Source organism: Cordyceps fumosorosea, assembly GCF_001636725.1.
Source record: "Cordyceps fumosorosea ARSEF 2679 chromosome Unknown scaffold_8, whole genome shotgun sequence".
NCBI lineage: Eukaryota > Fungi > Ascomycota > Sordariomycetes > Hypocreales > Cordycipitaceae > Cordyceps > Cordyceps fumosorosea.
In genome coordinates this window covers 630,870-656,202 of record NW_017387308.1, presented here as the reverse complement: position 1 = coordinate 656,202, position 25,333 = coordinate 630,870, and the positions used below count along the sequence as shown (strand labels likewise).

The 25,333-nt window shown below is 52.0% G+C and overlaps 8 protein-coding genes across 8 annotated transcripts; 3 read left to right on the top strand and 5 right to left on the bottom strand.

The window, feature by feature from the left end:
- Positions 1–370: 370 nt before the first annotated feature.
- Positions 371–2,248, top strand: ISF_04039 (DNA-directed DNA polymerase, family X, beta-lik; the record flags this gene model as incomplete). Its single annotated transcript, XM_018847645.1, has 3 exons — positions 371–1,202; positions 1,264–1,287; positions 1,506–2,248. 3 exons carry the CDS (start codon positions 371–373, stop codon positions 2,246–2,248), a joined length of 1,599 nt encoding a protein of 532 aa, XP_018705225.1.
- Positions 2,249–2,404: 156 nt separating this feature from the next.
- Positions 2,405–3,069, bottom strand: ISF_04038 (Membrane associated eicosanoid/glutathione metabolism-like domain protein; the record flags this gene model as incomplete). Its single annotated transcript, XM_018847644.1, has 4 exons — positions 2,405–2,483; positions 2,539–2,713; positions 2,815–2,972; positions 3,035–3,069. 4 exons carry the CDS (start codon positions 3,067–3,069, stop codon positions 2,405–2,407), a joined length of 447 nt encoding a protein of 148 aa, XP_018705224.1.
- A 510-nt stretch (positions 3,070–3,579) lies between these two features.
- On the bottom strand, positions 3,580–7,262 carry ISF_04037 (aminopeptidase; the record flags this gene model as incomplete). Its single annotated transcript, XM_018847643.1, has 7 exons — positions 3,580–3,678; positions 3,841–3,953; positions 4,108–4,171; positions 4,220–4,364; positions 4,409–4,881; positions 4,953–6,882; positions 7,018–7,262. The coding sequence occupies 7 exons, from the start codon at positions 7,260–7,262 to the stop codon at positions 3,580–3,582; spliced, it is 3,069 nt and encodes a 1,022-aa protein (XP_018705223.1).
- Positions 7,263–8,080: 818 nt separating this feature from the next.
- Positions 8,081–9,709, bottom strand: ISF_04036 (zinc carboxypeptidase; the record flags this gene model as incomplete). Its single annotated transcript, XM_018847642.1, has 1 exon — positions 8,081–9,709. One exon carries the CDS (start codon positions 9,707–9,709, stop codon positions 8,081–8,083), a length of 1,629 nt encoding a protein of 542 aa, XP_018705222.1.
- Positions 9,710–11,333: 1,624 nt separating this feature from the next.
- Positions 11,334–15,035, top strand: ISF_04035 (guanyl-nucleotide exchange factor; the record flags this gene model as incomplete). Its single annotated transcript, XM_018847641.1, has 1 exon — positions 11,334–15,035. The coding sequence occupies one exon, from the start codon at positions 11,334–11,336 to the stop codon at positions 15,033–15,035; it is 3,702 nt and encodes a 1,233-aa protein (XP_018705221.1).
- A 402-nt stretch (positions 15,036–15,437) lies between these two features.
- On the bottom strand, positions 15,438–17,465 carry ISF_04034 (signal recognition particle protein; the record flags this gene model as incomplete). The annotated part of the gene is made up of 2 exons (XM_018847640.1): positions 15,438–16,671; positions 16,729–17,465. 2 exons carry the CDS (start codon positions 17,463–17,465, stop codon positions 15,438–15,440), a joined length of 1,971 nt encoding a protein of 656 aa, XP_018705220.1.
- Positions 17,466–18,852: 1,387 nt separating this feature from the next.
- On the top strand, positions 18,853–20,119 carry ISF_04033 (hypothetical protein; the record flags this gene model as incomplete). Its single annotated transcript, XM_018847639.1, has 2 exons — positions 18,853–18,939; positions 18,995–20,119. 2 exons carry the CDS (start codon positions 18,853–18,855, stop codon positions 20,117–20,119), a joined length of 1,212 nt encoding a protein of 403 aa, XP_018705219.1.
- Positions 20,120–20,306: 187 nt separating this feature from the next.
- On the bottom strand, positions 20,307–24,475 carry ISF_04032 (Armadillo-like helical; the record flags this gene model as incomplete). The annotated part of the gene is made up of 6 exons (XM_018847638.1): positions 20,307–21,023; positions 21,092–21,181; positions 21,889–23,971; positions 24,020–24,208; positions 24,272–24,395; positions 24,466–24,475. The coding sequence occupies 6 exons, from the start codon at positions 24,473–24,475 to the stop codon at positions 20,307–20,309; spliced, it is 3,213 nt and encodes a 1,070-aa protein (XP_018705218.1).
- Positions 24,476–25,333: the final 858 nt, after the last annotated feature.

Sequence of the window (25,333 nt, the reverse complement as noted above, 5' to 3'; positions counted from 1 at the left end):
TACCTCTATGAGGGTATAAATCTATCAACTTAGGGGAAAGCCTTTACATGTCACTAGTATAGTAAAGGCATTAATCTTAAGCTATTTAGTCAGTATAATAAAAGTACTTTTTAGAAGAGGGGTTATAGAAAACTTCGAAAGTAGGGCATTAGTACTAGGTTAGGTACATACCAGTGCGCTTTTGCGAGCTGAACTCAATCTCGCCGTTCCATCCATAACTCTACAAACTCTTGTTTTGCTACAAGCAAGCAACTTGGCCTCGGCGAATATGGCACGGGCATGGGCCAAGTGACTCGATGCCGTACCCAAATTACTCCGGAGATTAGCACCACCAGCAACGCACTTGCTTGTACACTGAAGAACTCGAAGGATGACGCTTCCCCTGCCAGTCATTTTCCTCCTACAGACACATTTGACGCCTGCAGAGTTGCACAAACTGGAGGAGGATATCCCAACTCTGACTTATGACGTCAATGAAGCAGAAGTGGTGCTTGGCAGAGTATCCCGGAAGCAGCGTGCCCAGTTTGAATTGCGCCGCTTGAAACTCGAGACAGAGCCTGTCGAAACAGACGCTACAAGCGATGAGCCCGGTCAAGATGCAGGCTTCGATGGGCGGCAGTCAAAGCGCCAAAACGCGGAGGCTCTAGCATCGACCTCGGAATCAGATAGCTCTGTCGTGAAAGTCGTGAATTTGTCATGGCTAACAGACTCTATACAGAGAGGGGCAATTGTGCCAATGTCAAAATATATAGTCTATGAAGGAAAAAAGCGAGCCCGCAGCAAATCAAATGCGAACAGTCGAACCGGCTATGGCAGAGCGAAGGTTGGCAGCATCCTGGGCCGCGCCGAAGGCGACAAAGAAGAATCAAGCACCGAGTCGACTCCGCGTTTTAAAAGAAAACAGAAGGAAAACCCAAACACGTCCAATTATCCTTCAGCGGAGCCTTTTGCGAGGCCGGGCCTGATCCGTCAATCCACGTCAGAGCACGATTTGCCGATGCCCCCTATTCCAAACTATCTTCACACAACTTATTCATGCCAGCGACCGACTCCAATAAATCCACCTAACGCGGCTTTTATTGCCGCGCTTAAGAGCATTCGAACCCTCCGTCTCCTACAAGGTGATAAAATAGGAGTACGGGCCTACTCTACATCAATATCCGCAATAGCGGCGTATCCTTACAAGATACAAACCCCTCAAGGTACTGCCCCTGCCGCAAACTTGAGTGCTACATAGCATGCTAAATACTGCAACCCTTACAGAAGTATCTCGCTTGCCAGGCTGCGGTAATAAGATTGCCGAGCTGTATCAGGAGTGGCATACAACGGGGCAAACCCAGGAGACCCGAAAATCCCAAGCAGACCCGAAAACCGGCGTGTTGAGCACATTTTACAACATTTGGGGGGTGGGAGATACAAATGCAAGAGAGTTCTACCAAAAAGGCATGCATATGCTACGAGCACTGTGCCATTTAAGACGGAGGAGTACTGACATGCCTCTTCAGGATGGCGAGATCTGGACGACATTGTGGAATATGGTTGGCAAGCGCTTAGCCGTGTTCAGCAAATTGGAGTCAAATATTACGACGAGTTTCAGCAGAAGATTGGTCGCGAAGAAGTTGCTAGAATTGCGGATATTATCCTGGACCACGCCCGCCTGCTTGATCAAGGATATGATATGGCGATTGTGGGTGGTTATAGGAGAGGTCGGGAGGAAAGCGGCGATGTCGACGTCATACTAACACATAGAGAGGAGTCCAAGACTATCAAGCTTGTCGAAAAGCTTGTTTTGAGCCTTGAGAAAGACAAGTACATAACACACACGCTCAGCCTGTCGACCAGGAACAGTGAACGAGGACAGGCACCACTTCCGTGGAAAGGCGAAGGTAGCTCCTGGAGCACAGGCTTTGACACACTTGACAAGGCATTGGTTGTATGGCTTGACCCAAAGGAGGCAAAAGCGGTGCACCGACGCGTCGACATTATTGTCAGCCCCTGGAAGACGATAGGATGCGCCATTTTGGGCTGGAGCGGTGAGACGACATTTCAACGAGACCTTCGAAGATACTGTAAGAAAGAAAAGGGGCTCAAGTTTGATAGTAGCGGCATTCGCAGCCGGGAAGACGGTCGCTGGATTGACCTGGAGCGCAGCGATGCGAGCGCTAGTAGCATGGAAGAAGCCGAGAGACGAGTATTTGAGGGACTGGACATTCCTTGGCGGCCTCCATGCGAGCGATGCACGGGCTAAGGAAACTATCATCAACGGTAGTGGCAAAACCGGGGCAGAAACGTGAGTATAATGCATGACGCGAGATTCTGGATTGAGAATAGCTTCAATTTCTACTCTTTTCAGGCCATCTTACGCGGCCTTGTTATGAATCTCCCGCACCCGAACATTGAGTTCTTAGAATATCAGCTGGTAACAGGTGTAGGCAGCGTAACCCTTGAGAATAATGTCGCAGAGGGCACTGAGGCCGAAACCGCTGCAACCTAGCTGTCAGCGATGGGTCAGCAATGCCAAGGTTGAAAATCACATACACAACACGGCCCTTGGGGCCGGCGTCGCTGGTGTAGCCCAGGAGGTAGATGAGGCGGGAGAAAGACCAGGCACCGCCGAGGGTGGCGGCGGCGACGGGATGCTGAACGCCGGCGACGAGGAGTGAGCCGAGGAAGGGAGTCAGGTTCTCCGTGAAGTTGGCGTGAGCACGCTGGGCTGTCAATGACGGTCATGGTTAGCACTCTGGAGGCTAACTAACTCTGCTCAAACGAGCAAGAGAGACGGAGAGCGCTCGCGAGATGGAAGCGCCCACGTACCACAGTTGAACTTGGAGGCGCTCGGGTTCTTTGCAACCTCCTCGTCCGAGGCGTAGGGAGCGGGGTAGGGGACCCTGGCGAGCTTTCTGAACTTGGAAGTGCGCAACATGTGGACGGTGTTGAGAAAGAACGTGGTGGTGGCTACGGCGAGCACGTAGCTGAGGTAGAGCGTTTGTTAGCACCGTGGTTGTACCGCGTGTTGTTGACGGGGAATCCTCACCTATACTGATCGGGGATCTCGAGTGCAACAGGCATATTGGCTACTTTTTTGGAGGCTCGTTCTTAGATGTGACTGGTGTAATGAGTTGGAGACGGTTCAAATGATAGAATCGTGTAAACGGTTAATGATGTCGACTTGTGTTTTGGACAGATCGGACACGGGACGTCGGCCACTTAAATGTGTTTTTTCGCCCCCGAGGTGCACTAACAACGAACGTGGGCAGCGCTACAGCTAGTTAATTACTGGTGCTAAGTTAACACACAGACTCCGACGAGATGCCAGGTAGCTGGTGAGACTTGCGGGCGGCTGAGCGTGGCATCGGGGCGGGGAGATGGAAATTGCTTAATTGAATTATTATTGGTAAGGTCCCCTGCTTCGGTGAGCTGACAACGGCGCCTTCTGCCTAACCGACTTCCAACTTGGAGCCAGTTAGAGAACCGGCGGATGCGGCCCAAAAGGCGCTGCGGAGAAACTAGTGGACGCGCTTTGCCCTGGATTCATGAGCGGATTACACGAACATTGATCGCATGGGGGAATTTTCTTTCTTACTTGCTATTGCTGTCATCTGTACGTAGGTACTCTGTGTTCCGTTTTCTGTGACGGATCATCGGCAAAGTGGTTGCTGCCGCTGGATCTCCCTGGAGCTAAAATTCTAATTACACGAGCACAAACTCCCAGATAACCGCGGCCACCACTGCAATTGTGCGCCAGCTCGGACATAAAGGAAAACCCCCCGTCATCCTACGCGCAATATTGACGACTTCTTTTACCAGGCAGCACAGGCTTACAAATTTGCGTCAACTTACCACGTCGCTCCTCGCAGCCTTGTTGGGCGATGCGCTGACACTGGACATCAAACCAGAAACGTTCCACTCACGGTAGCGGCTCACCTGGCTGGCTGCCCGATTAGGTACAGGTACTACCCTGCTAGTTAGATTTGTATGTATGTACTGTGTGTATGTATGTAAGTAGGGGGGATTAGAGACAACCTCCGCCGCAAACCCCAAACTCCGCCAAAACTTCATGTATGAATATTTTCTTTTTATTATTCGCGACGCCACCATTATTGGTACCAGCGCTAGAAAAGCCGCCGACCTTTACGGGGTTCTTCTGATCACGACACGTATTTTCTGTGGCCTTCATTTTCTTTTAATAGATATCTTCTAGATTCTTCTCGTGACATACCGTCGTGTCTGTTCGGATGCCCCTGCTGGCGGCCCCGGCGCTACTTGGAGCAGCACCGCCTGCTTTGTTGAAATCTATAACTAGCATTCTTGGCGCAAAAGTTGCCTCTGAGGGCGATGCCAGAGCGCGGCCTACCACGACAACACTAGACGAGCCCCATAGTTCTCAAGAACACACCATCCTTCTCACTGCATGTAGCCATTGCCCTTAAGCCAAGCCACGACATCGTCAGAGTCCCTCTCGACCCAAGACAACTTCGCCTGCACCGAGTCAATCACTTGGCGGACAGAGTTGTCCACACCGCGGATGTCCTTGCCCTCGAAGAAGGCCTTAAACTGGGACAGTTGCTCCGGCGTTCCCATGCCTTCGCAAAAGAACTTGACGAGGTTCTTGAGCATGGAAAGCCCGGGCGGGAAGCGCTCATAGAACGTATCCCAGTTAGCGAGAAAGTGCTTCCATGCCGCGTCCGCGCCTGTGCGGCTGCTACGGATACCCCCGATCGGGATATACACATCCTGATCCTTAATAGCTTCGCTGTTATCCATGGCGGCGAGCACCTGTTTGATGACCTGAGGATCGTTGGAAAAGCCGCATCCCCTGAGTGCGGAGATGCGCTCATCGGAAACACTTGATGTTCGGTAACGGTCTAGAAGTTGGTTCATCTGTTCGCAACAGGAGACAGGTTAGTCATTTTCCGTGTAACAAACCGCTTTCCCGACCCTCATCTACATACCTCAACCTCACCACCATATCGAGACGTAATTGCGTACACCGTTGTTCTCAGGGTTGGGTGGAGTGCAGACAGCTCTCCTTTCAGGCTCTTCTCGAAAGCATTCTGTGCGGCCTTGATTGTCTCCTCGTCGCCACACATGGCAGCGGATCTCATTATCATGTCCTTCAGCTGCTGATCAACATGACCATCTGCCTCGTGTATTTCGTACCCAAGCTTACGAACAATGGGGGTAACAAGCTCCTTTCTAAAGGCTTTGAGGCCCTCCGTGACTGCTTCATCCTGGAACATCCACGCCGTTGACATCGCACCGAGGCCCACAAGGAGTTCCTTCCACACAAAGAAAGAGGTCTCATCCTTGAGGCTCTGCGCTAGCGTGAGGAAAGTAGACGTCTTCATGTAGCCAGCCGCAGTCAAGGCCGCGGCGTCCGCGACTAAACCGGTTCTGTCTGCGATGCTCAGAGTTCCGGCGCGTGCCGCCTCGGCAAGGCGAGCTAGAATTTCGGGCGAGTACAATGTTCTGTAGACTGAAGGATGATCGGCATTGAGCTTGAAGAAGCTGCCAGCAGAAACACTCAGAGTAGTCTCCCGCCCTGTCATCACCGTAGTGCGGTCAACACCGGCTTCCGTGCGGAGGCCGAGAATGACAGGATAAAGAATTTTGTCATCTTCGGCGGTGACATCGCCAGTCCGAAGAAAACGGTTCTGCTGGACTGTAATCTTCTTGGTGGCAGAGTCCTCCGAGACGGACAAGACAGGATACCCTATTTCTCGCGTCCACGGGGCGATGACTTCGGTCACTGGCTTGCCGCTCGCTTCGCTCAAGCAGTTCCACAGATCATCGGTTGTGGTATTTTTGTAAGCAAATTTCTTCAAATAGTCTCTGATACCCTTCAGAAACACATCTTCTCCAATGTGTACCGAAATCATGCGGAGAACAGAGCATCCCTTCTCATATGAGATGGCGTCAAAAATCTGGTTGATCTCGTTGGCGCTCTTGACCGGAACCTCAATGGGGTGACTGCTCCTGAGGGAATCCAGGTGCAGGGCATCTTGAAGTGAGCTAATGACGAAATCGGCCCAGATATTCCACTCAGGATAGAATACGTTGGCACCGTACAGCGAAGCCCACGTGGCGAATCCTTCCTTAAGCCAAAGGCCTTCCCACCACTCCATGGTAACCAAGTTTCCAAACCACTGGTGAGCAAGTTCGTGAAGAACAATGTCGGTAACGCGGCGTTTGCGACCAGCGCCGGCATTGTCTTCGACAAGCAAATCAACAGCCCGATACGTGATTAGTCCCCAGTTCTCCATGGCACCCTCTGCGAAATCAAGGACAGCGATTTGATCCATCTTGGGCAAAGGAAACTCGACTCCAAATTCCTTCTCGAAAAGCTCAAGAGTGCGCGCTCCGAGATCAGCAGCATGGCGGCCGTACTCGACATTCTGGTCAATCGTAACATAGGTGCGGACCGGAATGCGGAAGAGGTTGGATTCGACATAGTTAAGCTCACCAATGATGAATGCGGTGAGATACGTTGACATGGTAGGGGAAGTGTCGAATTTTACAGCCTTTCGAGTACCATTCGAGATGCTACTGTACACTTCGGCCTCAGATTTGACCGGCATATTGCTCAGACAGGTCAGATGCTTTTCTGCAACGAGAGTGATGTCAAATGCTGCCTTGAGTGCCGGCTCATCAAAGCAGGGGAATGCCTGTCTGGCACCAGTGGGTTCCATTTGCGTTGTCGCGATAAAACCCTTGGTGCCATCGGTCTTAGCATAGCCGGAACGGTAAAATCCGACCATCTTGTTGTTGAGCTGGCCGAGGAAAGTCAACTCGAGCTGCGCCTTGCTACCCTCGCTGAGCTTCTCAGCAAAGGAAACGGTGGTCGTCTGACGAGCTTCATCTTGAGTCACTTTGATGTCTTCGCTGCGCAGTATAAGTCAGTACTAGATTCGAGCATGGACAGCTGTAGGGGACTTCCGAAGCTCCCGCCATCAATCAGACGGCGAAATGGCGATGCGACAGCGACATCCCGTCGCTGTCAGCAGAGACTCAACGTACCCAAACTCTTTGTCCTCAGAGGTAACTTTTGCGCCAAGAATGCTAATTTCCAAGCTATGGAGGGTAATATAATTGGACTCCTCAGCAACGTCGAGATCAATCACAACTTTACCGTTGAAAGTAAACTTGTCAAAGTCAGGCTCAAGTTCCAATTGGTAGTGGCGTGGAATGACGTTAGCGGGGAGAAGATCACGCTCCGGGACGTTTCTCGCCGCAGTGGCTAGGGATTCAGCGGCTCGGCACATCTTTGATCTATCCTCGTATGTTTGTTGTGTAACTTCGAGTGAAGACAGGGGCCAAGAAGAAAAAGAAAATAGCACAAGCAAAGGGAACTTTGACTGAGCATCGTGAGCCACGTCTACTCAATAAATAATAGACCCCAAAATCGGCCACCTTCCTAGAGGAGACAACAAGCCCCCCGCGGCGGGGCACAGTAAATGCTGACCCAGTGACAACCAATTTTTAAAGTACAGTGTATATTCATTTAGTAATAGTTTGGGTGAAAGCACGAGATATACGTTGCGCTAACAGTTAAATTTACCTTATGTCCACTGTCAGCATATCCCACGACCGCTGCATGTTTCATTGAGTCTGAATTCTATCGGTGGGGACTGGGGCTCGTCTAAAGTTGCTGTGCTAGGCCGCCTGGCATCGGGGGCGGCTGAGGCAAAAAGACGAGTCAGAGCGAGTAGAGAACTCAGGATCGGGGCCTTGGCGGCTGAATATAGTGCTTGGCGTAGAGAGGTTCAATTACCTATGACGTTAAGTACTAAGGATAGAAAGGATAGTGAGGATAGTGAGATAGTGAGGATAGTGAGGATAGTGAGGATAGTGAGGATAGTGAGGATAGTGAGGATAGTGAGGATAGTGAGGACAGCGAGGATGGCGAGCAGAGGGGTTTAGTAGCCTGTGCCAAGTTGAAGGGCTGAGGTTGTTAACCTGAACTGACCTATTAGTAAAAAGCTTGACGCTTTGGACGAACCATTACTAGAAGATGAAAGTGTTAAATTTCAGCTCAAAACAGTCTCTGTTATCCTTGTTTATTATATATACAATTTCTTCCTTAACGGCGCATATAGCGACGGCGAAGCTCCTGGTTCATCATATTATCGTTTTCGGGCGTCTCGTCCACCATCTCAATCCCATTATTGCCCAGCAAGTAGTCGGCCACATACTTCATAACATAAAACATCTCCCGACCTGTCGGGATAATCTCCTCGTCTGGCAGTAGGAAGCCATAAAGGCCATGGTCACGCAGCTTGATTTGATAGCTAAAGTGGGCGTTCATGTCGTGATAGAACCAGTCCATCACAGAGCCAGCACCTTCGTTGATCCTGCTGCGCGGAATATTAGGCTTCGCCCTCTCTGTCATCAACGCGGCATCGCACGCCGGCGAAACGCTATATGACTCCCCACTAGACACGCGGATTGTCTTGGCGATACCAGCTGCCAGTTCCTCCAAATTCTCCAGATTCGGAGGCTCAACCGAACACGAATATGCATATGGGAAGAGAATTTGCTGTGAGTAGGAGTGATAATCGATCATTCCCACAAACTTCACGTTATTCTTTTCCGTCTCTTCGTGGGCCCATCTCGAGAATGCCAAGGCTTCGGCGGCATCGAAAGGTTCCTCGCCGCCATAGTCTTCGGAGCAAGGGTCGCTTTGCCTGTGCTCGGAAGAATCGCCAAAACCAAATGATCGGTCGAGGTCGTACCCTTTGCACATCCTGAGACTGGTTTCCTGCCTCGATTTTCGCCAAAGTCTGTCACTTTGCCAGGAGTATTCCATGCCATCAGGATTCAACACTGGAATAATAACAACATCGAAGTGATGCAAAAACTTGGTAATGACCGGATCTTTGTTAAACTCCGTAATCAGTGCCCATGCCACATAATTGGCAGTTGTGGTCGAGATCCATTCACGCGCATGCAGACCAGCCGTTATTACCATAGTCTTTCTCGGGCCGTCACCGGCGTCAGTGCCAGGGCGGCCGACCCGAAGGGCGGGGATATCACGGCCTTCGGAGGATTGCCCAATGGACATATATTTGACGTGCTCCGGAAAAATGGACTCCAAAAGCTGCATCCACTGCATGATTGTCTTCAAGGGGTGATATCGTAGGAAGAACAGGCTATCATCCACAGTAAGGCGGCTAGGGGACCGGCCAAATGTCCCTTTGGCCCCCAAAGGATGTGACGCCAAGTCTTTGGGGAGAGAATCGTATACTGCTCGCGAAAGGTCGGATATCAATGTAAAGTGCGAAGACTGTAGTTTCTCGGGAAGTAGGCCAAGGAGCGGCGAGACCTGATTTGTAGGCATGCGGATATCGACGTAATCACGGCTGACGCCCCAGACGTCGAGGAATAGGCGATTGGATGCTTCAGCGAGCGCTTTCTCCTCTTCCATATTTGTGACATTAAATCGCATGACAATTTCGTTGGCATATTTGTTGCGCAGACTGTCGATGCTGGTAGTCGATCGGGCAGCGTCTTTGGTGGGGTGTCGGCCGAAGAGCAATTCAACCGCGCTGTCCCTCAGCTTGGTCAGGAACGGAAAGAGAGGTGCGCCTCCATCGATGGTGCATGTATGTGCTTCACGGCTCTCTCCATCGCGACTATAGGGGCCATTGCTTCCGAGCCGGTGGGCGGAGACGACCGCTAGCAGCGCGGTCGCAAACCTGATTGTCTTCATCGCGAGTCGAGCATGGATCGAAGGGGTAGGCTCGCTAGGTAGGAGCTGCGAGGTATGGAGTCGGTGATAGCGGCAGAGAAAACGGGCAGCTATACTTCGAAGCTGTACATGGAGTTATCGACTGCAAAGTTGACAAAGCAAGCGTCGGGAAAAGAAGCTATCGGCATTATTTTGGCTGGCGGTGCGACGTTGCTCCGCCGGATACGGTATCGAATATCACCAGCCGTTGCGCGGAAAAGCGGGGCACAGACTGCGCCTCTGTCCATTGGCCGCGCAAGCCTGAAACCCACGACGAAGGCACCTACCGAAGGTACCGAGCCAAGGAAGGTATGTCGGTTTGATCTACAATAAATGTTACATCCTACGCGGTAGGTAGCGAGATTATTGTCGAGCGAACGGGTGAAGTCAGTACCACACAAGTGCAGCACTACCTATGCGCCCAGTTACTTACCTGAGTAGGTACCTACTAAGTTTACCCAAGGTACCTATTCCAGACGCAACCAGTGGCGTGGTGCGCTGGACAAGGCTTGTACAAACAAACGGGTACTTACATGGTGGTGTAGACGATTCTACATACTACATAGTTAGTAGTTAGGCATAGGAACAGATGTAGGGCAGAGATAGAGGATATAAGTGTATAGATAAAGAATAGAAGAAAGACAAGAAAGACAAGAAAGACGAGTAAGATGACTAAGATAAGAAAGACAGGAAAAATAGAAAAAGATCAGAAAAATCCAGCACGAGACACGACTTTTGAAAGCGACCTTCCATGCAAGTACCTCGCCCTATAGCAGCTGTAGCCCATGCCACTACGCATTGGCTGGCTGGACCTATGTATGTATAGGTACTGTACTAGTACCTCTCGGCTCCAGCCCCTGGCTTGCGAAGCACCGAAAAACTCCACTTGACTTGAATACTGCCACTCCAGTGGCTTTGCCCAATTGTCCTGATCGAGACCATCTCGCATTCAAGCCCAGCAACTTGGCCATTCCAACCCTCGCTAACTATACCTTCACCTCCTTCTTGCACACACTACTGCGCCTTCAGCACTTGCCATACAACCTCCCGCGCTGCCTGACATGCTTACCGCTTAAGCTGCTCGAGTCCGCGCGTCGCCCAGCCAGCCGGCCACCAAGGACCATAGCGCGCTCTACCTACCATGCATGGCGATCCTCACAATGCCCTTTCTACGCCGACGTGGCAACCTACCTGCCAATGAATCGGATATACGGCACGAGAATACTTCATCGAAAAGCGATAAAGATGCCAAAAAGGCCATCCCCGCCGTTGGTAACGATGCGCGGGCAACAGATCTCGACCACACCATCACCACAACACACACACCCCGCGACTCGATTACCAGCCGGCCTGATACGTCACACAACCATGACGACCTCAGTAGACAGAAACGTTTCTCTATTCTGAGGTTCAGAAACGCGTCAGATTCGCAGCTCTCTTTAAAAGCAAAACAACATGCAGAGCAATTACCCCCCTTGCCTCCAAGTACTGCATATTCCCAAGCCACATTATTCCTTCCAGCCTGGCTAACCTGAAGTCAGCTCCCGCCATCATTACCACTGCACCGACCAACGATATCAATGGCCCCCGCAGAGTGAAATCACGAATGAGCCTGGCTGCCGCTAAATTTCGCCGCTCCAATGACATCCCTCGCGACAGCGACCAGCAAAGCCGACCCAAGAGCCAAAGACAGGCCAGGAAGTCATTCAACGATGCCAGAGGGCGGCCTACCACCGCAACATTAGACGAGCCTCAGTCCCCACCGTTAGAATCACGAACCTCTACTACATCAAACGGAACATCTCTGACGACTCCGGCGTATCGCCCCTCCGAATCCTCGAGGTCTGATGCTAGTTCCACCGACAACGCCTTGCTATCAAGCCCCAATACCACGCCTAAGAAGACTCCAACATCTTCTATCTTCCGCTTAAGAAGAATGAAAAAGACGCCAGAACCCATGTTCCCCTTAGCACACTTGCCACAAAAGAGCAGAGTCGGAGCCACCGGGCAGTCGGCATCCGCATTGAGCGTGGCCACCACGCCCCGTCCAGCCTCGGCGCAAAGTGCCACGACCCCAAGACCAAATATTGATGGCATAGAGAGCAGGCAAGGCTCGCAATACTCCACAATTGCTGCCCTACAGAGAGCAGATAGCCGGTCTGGGCAGTCATCACCCACCAGGGTCAGTGTGTTGCGTGGCCGTTCCTCGACTATGAGCTCACTAGGGCGTGACTCGACCGACGATCACCTCGTGCTCCCACAAGCCCGTACTTCAATCTCAACTGGAAGAAAGAGCTTCGGAGACTTGTTAGGTATAAGCCGCCTTCGTCAAAATTCAGATCTTGCACGCCAAGGAACTCTCACTCCATTGACGCCGGGTTCTGTTCCCTCCAACCATAATTCTTTCCAGTTGAGCCGCGATACTATAACTTTACCAGAAAGACAAAACGACGAGTCCGCAACTAAGTATCTGGAACGGCTGGAAGCGGATGTTCCACGCGGCATCATCGCAGCGAGCTTAGCCAAGACTCCGGATCAATTCTTCGGCACAGTCTTGCGAAGCTACATGAGGCGCTTTGGCTTCTTTGGCGATCCCATGGATATGGCTTTGAGAAAACTTCTCATGCAGGCTGAGCTACCCAAAGAAACACAGCAAATCGACAGGTTTTTGCAAGCCTTTGCAAACCGGTACCATGAATGCAACCCAGGCATCTACTCTTCTCCCGATCAGGCATACTTTATCGCTTTCTCGCTGCTCATTCTTCACACTGATGTGTTCAACAAGAATAACAAACATAAGATGCAAAAGTCAGATTATGTCAAAAACACGCGTGGAGAAGGCATCTTCGACGATATACTAGAGTGTTTCTACGATAACATATCATACACTCCCTTTATCCACGTTGAGGATGAGATAGACCTGGCGGCCGACCGAAATGCAACTCATAATTCGAAGAGGAAACCTCTTATCCCCGCTCCAGGTGGCGATACTGCTGCTCGTGCGGCAAAGGAGCCCATTGATCCATACACACTCATTTTTGAGGGAACCCTTGAACCATTACGACCGAATTGGAAAGACACTATGTATTTGGAAGATCACTTCAATTATCTGGGTACAGCAACTTCCCTCAATATGAACGATCTGCAGAAGACCTTCTTTCGTACAGGCGTCCTGCAAATTGTATCACCGAGATCCCGACCCGATGCTTTCATGTCTGAAAAGACCGCTACCAACCCCGATGAGGCTCCGCAGGGAATTGTCGATATTAAAATCACAAAGGTCGGCTTGCTGTGGCGCAAGGACGCCAAAAAGAGGAAAACTAGATCACCTTGGCAGGAATGGGGAGCTATCCTCACTGGCGCACAGCTGTACTTCTTCCGCAACACAAGCTGGGTAAAGAGTCTCGTGCACCAATACGAAAACCACATCAAAGCTGGGCACGATGGCGTCCCTATTACTTTCAACCCTCCCCTTCATGAGTTCAAGCCAGATGCATTGATGTCGACGCACGGGGCGGTGGCCTTGCTGGACACAACATATAAAAAGCATAAAAATGCATTCGTCTATGTACGACAAGAAGGACTTGACGAAGTTCTCCTTGCGGACAATGAAGACGAGCTGAATGACTGGCTAGCTAAGCTGAATTATGCTGCTGCCTTTCGGACGTCAGGCGTGAAAATGCGCGGCATTGTTGGCGGGAACTACGATGGTCAAGGCAGGAGAGGTATGAGACGCCTCGATAGCTCCGATGGCATTCAACTTGTCCAAACGCCTACTGGACCTGTTACGATTGCGCGTGGAAAGATTGACTTCAAGATGGCCGAGGACATTCAGATTGCACGGCGCGGATACATGAAAGCGCGGATCGCAGAGTCAAATCACAAAGTAGAGGAGGCCCACAAGCAACTCGAAGAGCAGCTACGAAATGCTCGCCATCTTCAAATACTAGCACCGATACAACCGCGGACACGGGAAAGCCTTCTATCTGCTGCTGCTCGTATGAGTGCGCAGCTCAAGTGGACTCGCATGCAGATTTGGAAGGAGACTTGCCACCGAGACATCTTACTCCAAGACTTGAACGAAGAGCTTCCAGCATCCCCAGCTTTGTCAACGCCAAGCAAAAAACAAAATTTGGAGCCGGCTGGTTCGCCAACCCCGAAGTCTGCTGTTGTGAGGACAGAATCCAAAGCGACCAAGCACAGCACAAGCGAAAACGGCTCCGTCACCCCTGTAGAGCCATCCGCTTTCCAACTTCCCAGTGTAGCAAATGCGCCCAACGGCAACGAGGCACTCAAAGAAAGCGAGCCCGATTCGGCGTCTTGCACAAGTGCGGCATCACCGACTCCGATATCTAATCCTGTCTCGAAGAGGGCAAGGCGTCAAAGTGAACCTGAGAATACACAGCCACGCAAATCCAGTGACTTGGACGATATGGATGCCGAAGAGCGAGATCTACTGAGGCAGGCAGGGCTTCTAAGAGACACAACCAGGAAAGACACTGCTGACAAGCCGAATACACCTCTCGCCACCGCCGACGCTACGGACACAGCAGCTGAACGTGACAAGCTGGAGAGAACGAAAGTCCGCCGCAGTCTTCAGCGTACTCTTAGGGAGAGTGCGGGTCACCTGTCTCATCACAGGAGTAGGAGAGGAAAAGAAACTGATTTCACGCGATCCGAGGAAACTGGAAGAGATCACATGCTATCACGCGGCACGGGTAGCTTTGTTGTCCACGGCAAGAAGGCTTCGGTTATTAACTTGGGCACTGAAATCCAAAGCATGTCCAATGATGATAAAATCATTGCATTGAAACTTCAGCATCAGGGTGATCAACCTCCGTCCCCTAGCCTAAGTTACGGCGGCGATGAGGATTTTCATTCTGCTATTGAAGCCTCTTTGGAAGGTGCCGAGTCGCGCAACCGACGTGAATCTGCCGCAAGCGCAAATACGGCTACTGCATTGAGTTTCAGAGAGCTTCACCGGAAATATTCGTCAGCACAAGCTGCTAGGACTGTTTCCGCTGGCGGACGTCTTGCAATTCCGTCCGATGCTGAGAGTGAAGCTGCCTTGAGTTTTTCCGATGGACGGAGGTCCTCGTTACCACCTATTGAAACGGAGTCAGATGAGGAAGATGTTAAATCAGACACAAATGGGAAGTCTGCGACAGAAACTGCTCTCGATCTGCGAGCTGGAAATAGCTCTGATAGCAACAATGACAGCGAAGAAGATGAAGTAGGGGAGGGGGTCGGTTCGAACCAACACCTTGCCAAGCTTGCCAGTCGCGCATTGCGAGTTGCAGATACATAGAGACAGCACAAGCGAACACCGGACGGCCTGGCCATTACATCAGAACGAACTACTCATACTAAGCGCAGCGGCAGAAGAACAAGAGAAGTACTTTGCGATTTACGTTTGTGTTATTTAGCGATTGTGGGGAGAGGAAAAAGGGAAGGATGAAGAGACAGAACATATTCAGCCCAGAAGCGTGTCGTAGAAGCGTGTCGTTACAGCAACATTCAAAAATACTACTTGTACTATTTTATTCATGGCACTCTTTGTGTGAGCTCTATAAGGACAAGCGAGGCCATCACGTTTACTACTTCAGTATCTGTATATTGAACGCGGATCGCCCAGATTACACCCAAATTCCACACCTGCCCCTAGTCCACCTGGCAGTAAGACCACGTCCTAGCAGAATCACGCTTCTATTTATTTCTTGCCCTTCTTCTTCTTCTTGGCCCCGCCACCGCCAGCGGCACCACCGCCACCACTACCAGCCTTCTCAACCCTGACGCCGCCGCCGCCAACAAGACCTAGCGTTTCCTCTTCCTTGACGACGCCGCCTTGCGTCGAGTCGGCCGCCTTCTTCTTGCCCTTCTTGTTCTTGGGGCGATACGACGAGCGGTCCCGCAGCGACAACCAGCGCTCCGGGTCGGGCGCTGGCGTCTTGCCCTCCTCGAAGTCCTTGGGTAGGCGACGGCGGCGGCGGCTCTTCGCGGACGCCCTTTCGGTGGCGGCAGCATCATCGGTGGCCGCGCGCTTCTTGCTGTTGTTCGGTCGGCTCGGGGCGGTCGCGACGCCCGCCTGGATGAGGGCCTTGACGTTGATGCCCTTGATGAGGGACTCGACGGGCGGGAGCTCGGACATGTGCTGGCTCGTCTTGTCTGTATCCACGGCGGCAAGCGAGGCGACGAGGCCGGCAGAGGCAATGGGAGAGCCCTTGTGCTCTGCGAAGAGCTTCTCGAATGCCGAGCCTGCCAGCTTCAAGTCTTCGGGGTTAGACGACCGCATGAGCTCGATGCCAGATTCGCGCAGGAGGGAGTCCGACGAGGCGTTGGGACGCTTCGTCCAGTGGTTGGCAGCAGTGACGAATTCGGCCTTCGCAGAGTTCTCGTGTCCCTGCGCGCGCATCAAAGATACCGCCAGCGCAACCAGGCCGGGGCTGAAGCGAACATCTCTTGCGGCATCAGTATCTTCCTTCTCTAGTCGCTTAAAGAACGTCTGGAGAAGGGAAAGGGCCGCGCCCTTCCGACTGAGACGGAGCTGGAGCTGAATGATGGTTAGAAGAAGGCCAACATCCAAAGGTCGCTTGATCACAAGAGCCTGCAGCTTCCGAACAGCAGCTCTGTCATCTAGTCCCTCAACTACAGCGGCGGCGTTCACGACTGCCATGGAATTGACACTGGCGCTGTTCGTCGGCTGTTCCGACTGCTGAAGGAACTTGTGTGTCTTTTCCTGGACGCCGCTTGACTTATGCACGTCCAGGTCGAGCAAATATGAATTATGGCGCTCGCGGCTTGATTGGTAGCTGAAGAGCTTGGCGTTTTCTGGCTTTCCACCTCCTGAAGTCATTTGTCTCTGTAGAAGGTACGGGTTCGCGGGCTTCGCTTCAAGTGAGAGCCGGTTCTGTCGGGCGACAATGATGAAATCTTCGTCGTCGTTGCTGGATGCAGAGTGAGTAGGTAGACGAAAGAAGGGGTAAGATGGTCACTCAACATACCTTAGTGACCCTATTGAATTGTACAGGTCAAGTGCTTCCTTAAGCTTGCCCTCTCTGGCATAGACGTAGGCTTGCTGGAGCCAAATCGGTCGAAGCTCCGCCTCCTTGTCCTCTTCCCCTAGGTCGTCAGAAGCCTTGCAAAGAGTGGCTGCCCGTTGAAGAAGCTTGGTAGCTTCATCAAGCTCGCCTCTGGCAATTCTGGCGCACGCAATGTTGTAACACAGTTCGAAAGAATCAGGCATGCTGCGAAGTGACTCGGATGGCGCAGACAGGCCACTCCACTCTGCTTGCGCGTGCACGGCTTTGAGGTTTATGGTCAAGTCGTTTTCTTCATCGCCCACATTACCATCTAGCAGCTCCTCGTAGATTTGCCCGGCTTCGCTAAATCGTTCGGCCCTGTAGGCAACCTGAGCGGCGATGTGCTGCAGGCTACGTCCGCGCAAGCCGGCCTTTTTGAGGGTCGCTGTCGCTTCCTCAAGCTCTCCAGATTTGTAAAGAGCATAGGCTTTTTCTAAGATGCAGTTCGATTCGAGCGCGGAGCCGCTCTCGGCGAGGAATCGTGCGGCATCATTGAACCGGTCAAGCTTGAGCAGGGCCACTAGCTTGGTGTGCCTGGCGAGAATGTCGCTCTTATCGGCCTTGATCGCAAGGTTGGCGGCTTTTAGAACCTCTTCGTGGTCGTCAATTGATGCACCACGCAGCAGGGAGCTGAGGGCGGCAGCTGGATCTTGGGGCATGGTTGTTGCACTCAATTCATCGCTTGACGCTGAGCGTCTCTGGCGTTGGAGGTCCGGAGAGGAGAGATTCGGCCGTTGTCGGCGATTCAAGGTCTATGCCCTGCACACAGAACGGCGAGACGCTTGTTGAGGGGTGGTAGTGTCTTCGGGGCGTTGTGTGTCCCCAAAAGCAGGCGTCGCGCAGGGTCTTCCAAGATGGCCAATTGCGCCAGGCACAGTGGTTTTTTTGGATCGCGGGGTTGCTATCGCACAGCCTGCCTCTATGAGCGTGCCTAGCGGGGCCGTTATTAGGGCGCAAATTACCCTATACCTCCATTTCACCCCCGTACCACATCTAGTATGAGAAAGGCTCCGCCTAGAGATATCTTCTTGTCATACCTGACTTCTGGTGCTAACTGTTGTTAACTTTGCTGAGAGACTGGACATGGTCGTCATAGCCTCTTTCTTGGATAATTGACAGAGACAATAGCGATGCATGCGATGACGGCTCATCCTTGGAGCATTTTAACCTGTTTTGATGCTGCATAGTCTTTAGCTTCCTGTCCTACTTCCGGAGTGGATTTACCTGGACAAGTCGTTAGCAGCAACGCGACGGGGATCGTATAAATCAGGGGTTGTGCAACTATGTACATACTGCCACCAGCCCGGGAAGCTGTTCCACTGGGAGAGCTGAGCCGAGTAAACACTTCTGTTGGTGCGGAGTTGATGGAGCTTGCGGGGGGCCGACTGAAGACTTGTCTTGGATTGGCCTCACTCAGCTCGACGTAATTTGCGGGCTAGCGACCCGTAGGTTTCCAGCAGAAGTGTGGCCGCTTATTAGCCAAAAATCTCCCATTGTGAGAAATGGCAATTAGCGGTTCTGAAAGGGCACAGCAGTGACGGGGAACGATGAGGTACCTGGGCGTCGATCCGGCGGCTACAGAGCGCAGGTGTCGGGCTGTCATGTAGGTTCACCTCTACAACATGCACCAAGGAGGGGAAAAAATGATACGTAAATTTGCGTGATAAAATGCTCCCAAGGGTTCTCTTTTCCAGATCAAAGGTCCATTCAATAGCAACAATGTACATATATTTAGATGCGCGCTCGCCAGGCGCTAAATAGTCAAGCCATCTATCTGTCTTATCCTCCGCTTGTCTACCGCGTAGTTACCACTAACAGTTGAGCGGGCCGACCTTGGGACAGCGCATTCAAATGTTGCTCTCACACGATTTGGCAGTTTTACATACCTGCACCACCACCCCCCAACCCACCCTCGGTGCTCGGCGACTTCTGGACATTTTATTGATCTCATTTCATTTGTTTCATCGTTCGAGTGTGCATGCCACGTTTTTATGATACATCCGATTTCTGTATACCAGCCCTGCTGATCACTCACTTCCCGCTGCGATGGATCTGGATATTGAGATGGGCGATGCCGCCGATGGCCACCACGATGCGGTTCTGGCGCCTCTCCCTGACGCAGACGATATTCTGGTATGATAGACTCAGATCAATCGAGGACTTCTCCTCGTGACTAACGCCTTCCAAGCAACCCGACGAGGTCGACGAGCCCGGCGAGATTGCGGACGACGACCCAAAGCTTGACGAGGACGCCACTACGATCGTATCCAACAAGATTAACATACGAGGCGTCGACTCTCTACACACAGATGACATCAAAGCATATGTCAAATCCCACTTCGCCCCCGTCGATAGAGTGGAATGGGTCGATGATACCTCCGCCAACTTGGTCTTTGGCTCCGACTCGAGCGCCCGCGACGCAATGATCGCGCTCAGCTCCATTGAGATTGCAGATGCCACCGCTCTCCCCGCCGGGGAAACGCTTCCCGCAAAGCCCGTCGAGGGAAAGCCGGAGGTCACTCTGCACGTCAGATTCGCGGTGGCCAGCGACCGGAAGCAAGTCGGCGCGGCCCTTCGCAGCCGCTACTATCTCCTCCACCCAGAACACGACCCCGAAGAGCGCCGCCGGCGACAGCAGGAATCCCGCTCGCGCTACAGGGATAGGGACAACAGTGGCTACCGCAGAGGAGGCGACCGTCGCCGGCGCGATGGCTCGGATGAGGAGGTGGAAACGTTCGAGGCCAGCATGTACGACGACGCGCCCCGTCCACCGACAAGAAGACGATCCGACTCTGGCGACAGACGGGACTCGTACGCGCGAGAGAATCGCGGCAAGGAGCTCTTTGCAGACAGAGCGTCGCGCCGCAACCGTTCTGCGTCGCCTCTCCGCGACAACGACGGCGATGCCTCTATGGGCAGTACGCACGATTCATCGTCCCGCAACAGAGACTCGGCCCGTGCCGTGAAGGAGCGGCTCCGCACCGAAAACGGTGCCAAGGAGCTGTTCCCCTCCAAGTTCGGTTCCGCCAGCGGCCAACTCGATAGACTTGAGGACGCCATCGGGTCCGCTCATCTTCGGGAGGAGGACATGCCCAAAGTCGTCACAGTGCCTGTGGGCTCGCGGGGCGGAAGCTTCAACATCAAGGGTGCGGCAAGCCAGACTGGCGAAGGGGACACGGGGTTCAGCATCAAGGGCACCGCAAATGCCCGCGAGTTGTTCCCAGGCAAGCTGGGCGGCAGTAACGCGGGCAAGGAGTTGTTTGAAGGGGGCAGGACAAAACCGAGACAAAAGGCTCAAGATCTATTTGGTTGATGAAAACCTACGTTGCATTAAAAATGCAGAAATGAGCATAAGGATGGGCTTTTGGCTTTTATTTTCAAGCAGTCGAGGGTGCTTTGGGCAAATCAGCACCAGCAAAATGTGAGGTTTGGCGTTTTGAACTATCCTAAATATATACCACTTGCTCTCTCCTTTGATCTTAACTAAACATCCTCATCTATCACCACCACTTCTCTGATTTTACGTGCCCAGCATCAATGACGCTCGCCATATCCGGCGCTGTCAACAAGTCGACGAACGAGTCTGTCATGGCCGGCGGGCCGCATACATACACCAGCGTGCTATCTTTGCTCTCGCCAGCACGGATTTCCGAGAGGACGTCACTCTGTTCCATTCTCCTAAATCTGATGCCGACTTCGTCAGCTCTATCACCCTTCACCTCTCCACTGTGAGACGCCGATCCCGTAATAAAAAGCTTCACTGAGCCCCTCACGCGATCCTGCCGAAACAGGTCCGCGATTCTATCCAAAAACAGCACCTTGCCCAGGTCCCCATCTTCTGGAACCTTTGTACCGTACATTACAGAGACGTGCATGTCAAGCCTCTCCTTCTCGTCCGAAATGTAGCCCAGGATGCTCATGAGGGGGTTGATGCCCACCCCGCCAGCAACGAATACGATGCGCCGAATGCCGCCGAGGCCCTCGGGTGGCGGGCAGACGAAGCTTCCGCCGACACGCACTTCCAGATTCTCGCCCAGTACTTCGCTCTCCGGCTTCCATAGCCACGCCGCTGCCGGATTCTCGGGTGCTTCCTGGACGGCCAGTTCGAAATACGGCTCCGCTGCCTGCCGGGCGGCTGACGGCGGCGAGGCAATGGTAAAGCCGCCCGGCTTCGGGTTACCAGGGACAAACGTATCCAGCCATTGTCCAGCAAGAAACTATGAGGGGCTGTGCATAAGCTAAGATGTAGGCATGCGATGGAGATGTCGAATGATACAAGACTCACGTTCGATGGGCCGTCTTGTAGGCCGAGCCTCAAGAGGCGAATCTTCTCATTGGCACGTTCGACGCCGACAATTGTCACCGGCAGGAGATTCTGCAATTCAGTCAGTCGTCTTTTTGTTTGGCTCCTTCTTTTTTGGCTTCGCGTTCGTATATATTATTGTTCATTGGCTTAGTCACCTTCTCGCGAGGCTCTGCGGAAGTGCGCTCCAGATGCCCCAATTTGGTGGCTGGTCTTGCCATATAACCGTGGCCTGTTCTTGTAGAGTAGTAATGAGTCGACAGCCTAAGTGGCAGCTTGGAATAGACACTGGATGATCTGTCGCAGAGTGTCCGCAAATGAGGCATGAGTAATGAATGACTGGCTGCCAACAGGTTTCCGCTGTTGTTTCTGGCAAGTTTATGCCTCCACTCCTCCCGCTCATGGACCCGAGCCGGTTTACAAGACCCAATACAGCATGCACAGGTCATTGCATCGCAAAATGCGCCATATTCTCATACATTATTGAAAAGTATCATTTTATTTAACGTGTGATTTCTATCTTACCACTTGCGCGTTTTAACCCACCGCAGAATACTGAAAGGCACAACTGCCTCAACACGCTTTTCTCCTTGTTTACCGATCGATCGCGGCAATTGCACTAATCCAACACATCTCAAGATTCTGTCCAATTGACCTGCTCCATGACTTGACCTGCAGTTGGATGTGTGTATCCGATTCGGAGACGAAGGCGGAGCGGCTGCAGAGAAAGCGTTAGTACAGCCGAACGTGTTTTGCCGCTATGGGATGTGTATACTTACGCCTTTGCATCCTGAAACTCTCATCATTTGAGTGGCATCGGCACCAGGTGACAGAGTTGTAGAAGATACACTGAGAAGCTGGAGCTTTTGAGATTTGGGGACGGCAGCTTGGAGGCCGACGTTTGACAGGGTAGCGGAGGTAGACGTATTCTGGAACTTGGCAGTCGCCTGTATCATGCCTTCGGCGTTGCGTTGAACTTGGAAGGTGACATTGAGGTCATTTGAATGATAACACGCAATGCCCTGGCTACCTTGCGGAGCTTGCTGAGGAGCAGGAGCACTAGGTTGAGAGAGCATATCCAAACCAGATGATGATGGGCTGGCAGATTGTGCCGAGGATCCAGCTCCGCTGCCAAACAGATCCAGTATGGACGAAGTGTTGGACTGCAGGGGCGCGGCTGGGGTAGAATCGGAGCCGAGACCACCGCCCAGTATATCTGCCAGCAGATCGGAGTTCGAGTTTTGCCCACCATTGGAGGGGGGCAATGTCGTAGCCGGAGTATCCATAATATCAAGGAGATCTTGCTCTGTTGGTTTGATGATCTTGGATCTGCGGTTAGCAGCGGCCCTAGATTTCTTGGTCGGGGCGGGCCCGAGGACACGGGACTCCTCCTTGATTTGCGGCGGCGGCATCTTTTCTAGCACGCCCCTGCGAATTTGATCGAAGCCGAATAAATTGCTGTACTCGACAGCCCGCTGCTGTACTTCGACATCCAAGCTCGTTTGGTGATTCTGGAGTATGCGCCTCACCCTCTCAACCGAAGACGCATCTGAGAAGCGCGTAGTAAGCTTCATAAGTGCTGTGACAATGTATTCCGTTGAAACTTGATTGGCGTAACTGCTGTTCAGAATGAGAGCAAAAAGATCGATGACCTCGGACTCCTTGACTTCTTGCACGAGCTCTTCCTCTTCGTACTGGCCACCCTTAAGTAGCGCGTCGGCATACTCTCCGATGCACCAAGCGCCAGCTTGAGTCAGGCTCTCTTGTGTGATATCCTTCTTCAGGTTGACGTACAACTTTTGCACGGCATATGTCTGGAGCTCAGGGGTCGTTGCAATGAGGCGGACGTATGAAGAGAGGATCTGTTCCTTGACAAAGTTTCCAGCAAGGCAGAGAACACGCAGCATGGTATCGAAGTGCCATCTCTTGTTCGGGGCGAATTTATCTGCCGCGATACCAATTTGACTCGTCATGGTGGGCTTAAACTCGTTATCAGCGACTTCTAGGAAAGCCAGGAGCTCGCGAATCAAGACGCGAACGTTGCTCTCGTTGATCAGAGTGAAGCTCAGCTCCAATGCTCTCCGCCTGATACTGATGTCAGGGTCTCTCAAGCATTCCAGAATCGTGTTTCTATGTCTCTGAACAGCATTTGGTTCAATCGCAACAACTTTAATCAAGGTGTTGAGAGCAACGTAACGGATATTGTTATCGCGGTTGGTCAAAAACTTTCCTAGAATATTGACACCTAAAACACGCAATCCTGAGTCGGCCTCGATATCGAGAATAGTTCGAACTGCTTCGTAGAGGATGGAATTTCCCACGTTCTTAGAGGAATCCGTGTTAGTAGCCACTTGCGCAAGTATATCATTGATATGCTCGCTCGTTTCAGGATCACCCATAGCAAGTATTCTCAGGAGGCGAAGAATCTTGACTTGCAAGAAGGGGTCTGTGATACCTGTGACATCATGTTCCGGCGCATAACCTGAAGTGGATAGGCTTTTCAGGATCTTGACGAGACCAGGAACAAAAGAGCGGAATTTCTCTACGATACCCTCCTCGCCGCCCTCTTCCTCGTCCGCTTCACAAAGGCTGGTCACCAGTGTCAAGCCGCAGAGGAGAACGCCATGGTTTCTATCTGAGAGCAGCTGGGTAGCCTTTTCAAGGAAGTGCTCCTGGAGATCTGGCACCTTTCGACATATTCTCATGGCACAGAGTGCTGCCTTGCGACGGATGTATGGGTTCGAAGTTGATAACAGGTTCTCGATTTCCGGGAATAAGTCTCTTGACATTTCAATCGACGCAATGTTTCCGAGCGTGCAAAGCGCCAGACCAACGATGTATTGGTTCGAATGGCCAAGGTCGCTGGGTGCTGTTAGCATCGGTCGCTGCTATCAGAGGTGAAAGGCTCACTTTTTCAAAGAATTTGTAACCAGAGTCAAGACCTCTTGATTCTCATCCAGTAGTAAACTAGTCGCAAGATGGCCAAGTCTTTTATCAGCAAAGCGGGGTGATGCTAGCAACTTGATGCACTCGATTTGACCAAAGTGTGTTCGCTCGCCGAGCGTGAAGAGGTAGAGCAGTTTCGCGACATTGTTTCGTCTGATTCAAAGTGTGAGTAATCGAATGTGCCCAGGAGCGCAAGTATCGAGTTCTATCGCATACCGAATGCCATGGTCAGCGCTCTCTTCGCGAAAGCTTGCTCGAATAGCGGCGCTTTCTTTCTGGATAACGGCTCGTTCGTCGGCGATTGTCTTGGCGGCACGCACATTGCGAATAAACTGTTTAACTATCGCACCGAGTTTGTTAGCATATATCGGCATTTGGGACAGAGGAGGCTTGATGCGGCGTCATCGTACGGGAGCTCATCTTGAGAAGGGGGACGACCCCGAGAATGGGTCGCCGAGCTGGTCAGGTTCCAGAAATAGGGTAGTATCAAGTGCAAAGGGCGCACAAGATAAGGATCTGGTAATTTGAGATTTCTTGGCCCCAACTGTTCCTCGAACAAGCAGTGACAAGAGGTATCCGCAACAACGTGTCTGGGGAGTGTGTGCGGTCGGCATTGTCCATCGTCTAACGTGGGGCAGCAAAGAGGCCACCACCCAAGACCGTCGCCGCTGCCAGCACCTCCTCCATCTTACTCGGGAAAAATGCGGCCCGCGCTCCCACGAAGCATTCAATTGAGATTCGCATTCGCAGGATTTTTATCAGCGCATCCCATGCCTATTCCGTACTTTTTAATAAAACTCAGAATACGAATAATCACATATCTCTTATGATGTATACAAATATCACAGTAGTCGTATATAACGCCAAGGACAGTAATTGCCTTCACCAACCGCATAGACATATCTTGGCGAGTCAAGTTCAGGCAAAGTGCACGACTGTCTGTACTCTGGAGAGCAGAAAGCACCATCAATGAACTTTGAGACGGCGAATTGCAAGTATGCGACCATTCAAAGAGATATTTTTATTTCCCGGTAAGAGATTGCTAACCCTACGCCATCAACTTGCTGTGAAAGTTCAGAGCACGGTTGACAAGCACTTCATTCCATAAGTCGTGGACGAATAGTCCCTCGGTTATTTTTCAAAAAAAAAATATTCTGATTCGCTCGCCAATCTTGTCACATAGCAAAGATGTAGGTATGGTCCAAACTCGCGAAACATCCCAAACTTGCCTACACTGCAACGCCTGCTGATATAGATCGGCCGCGAGACAGATGTGCC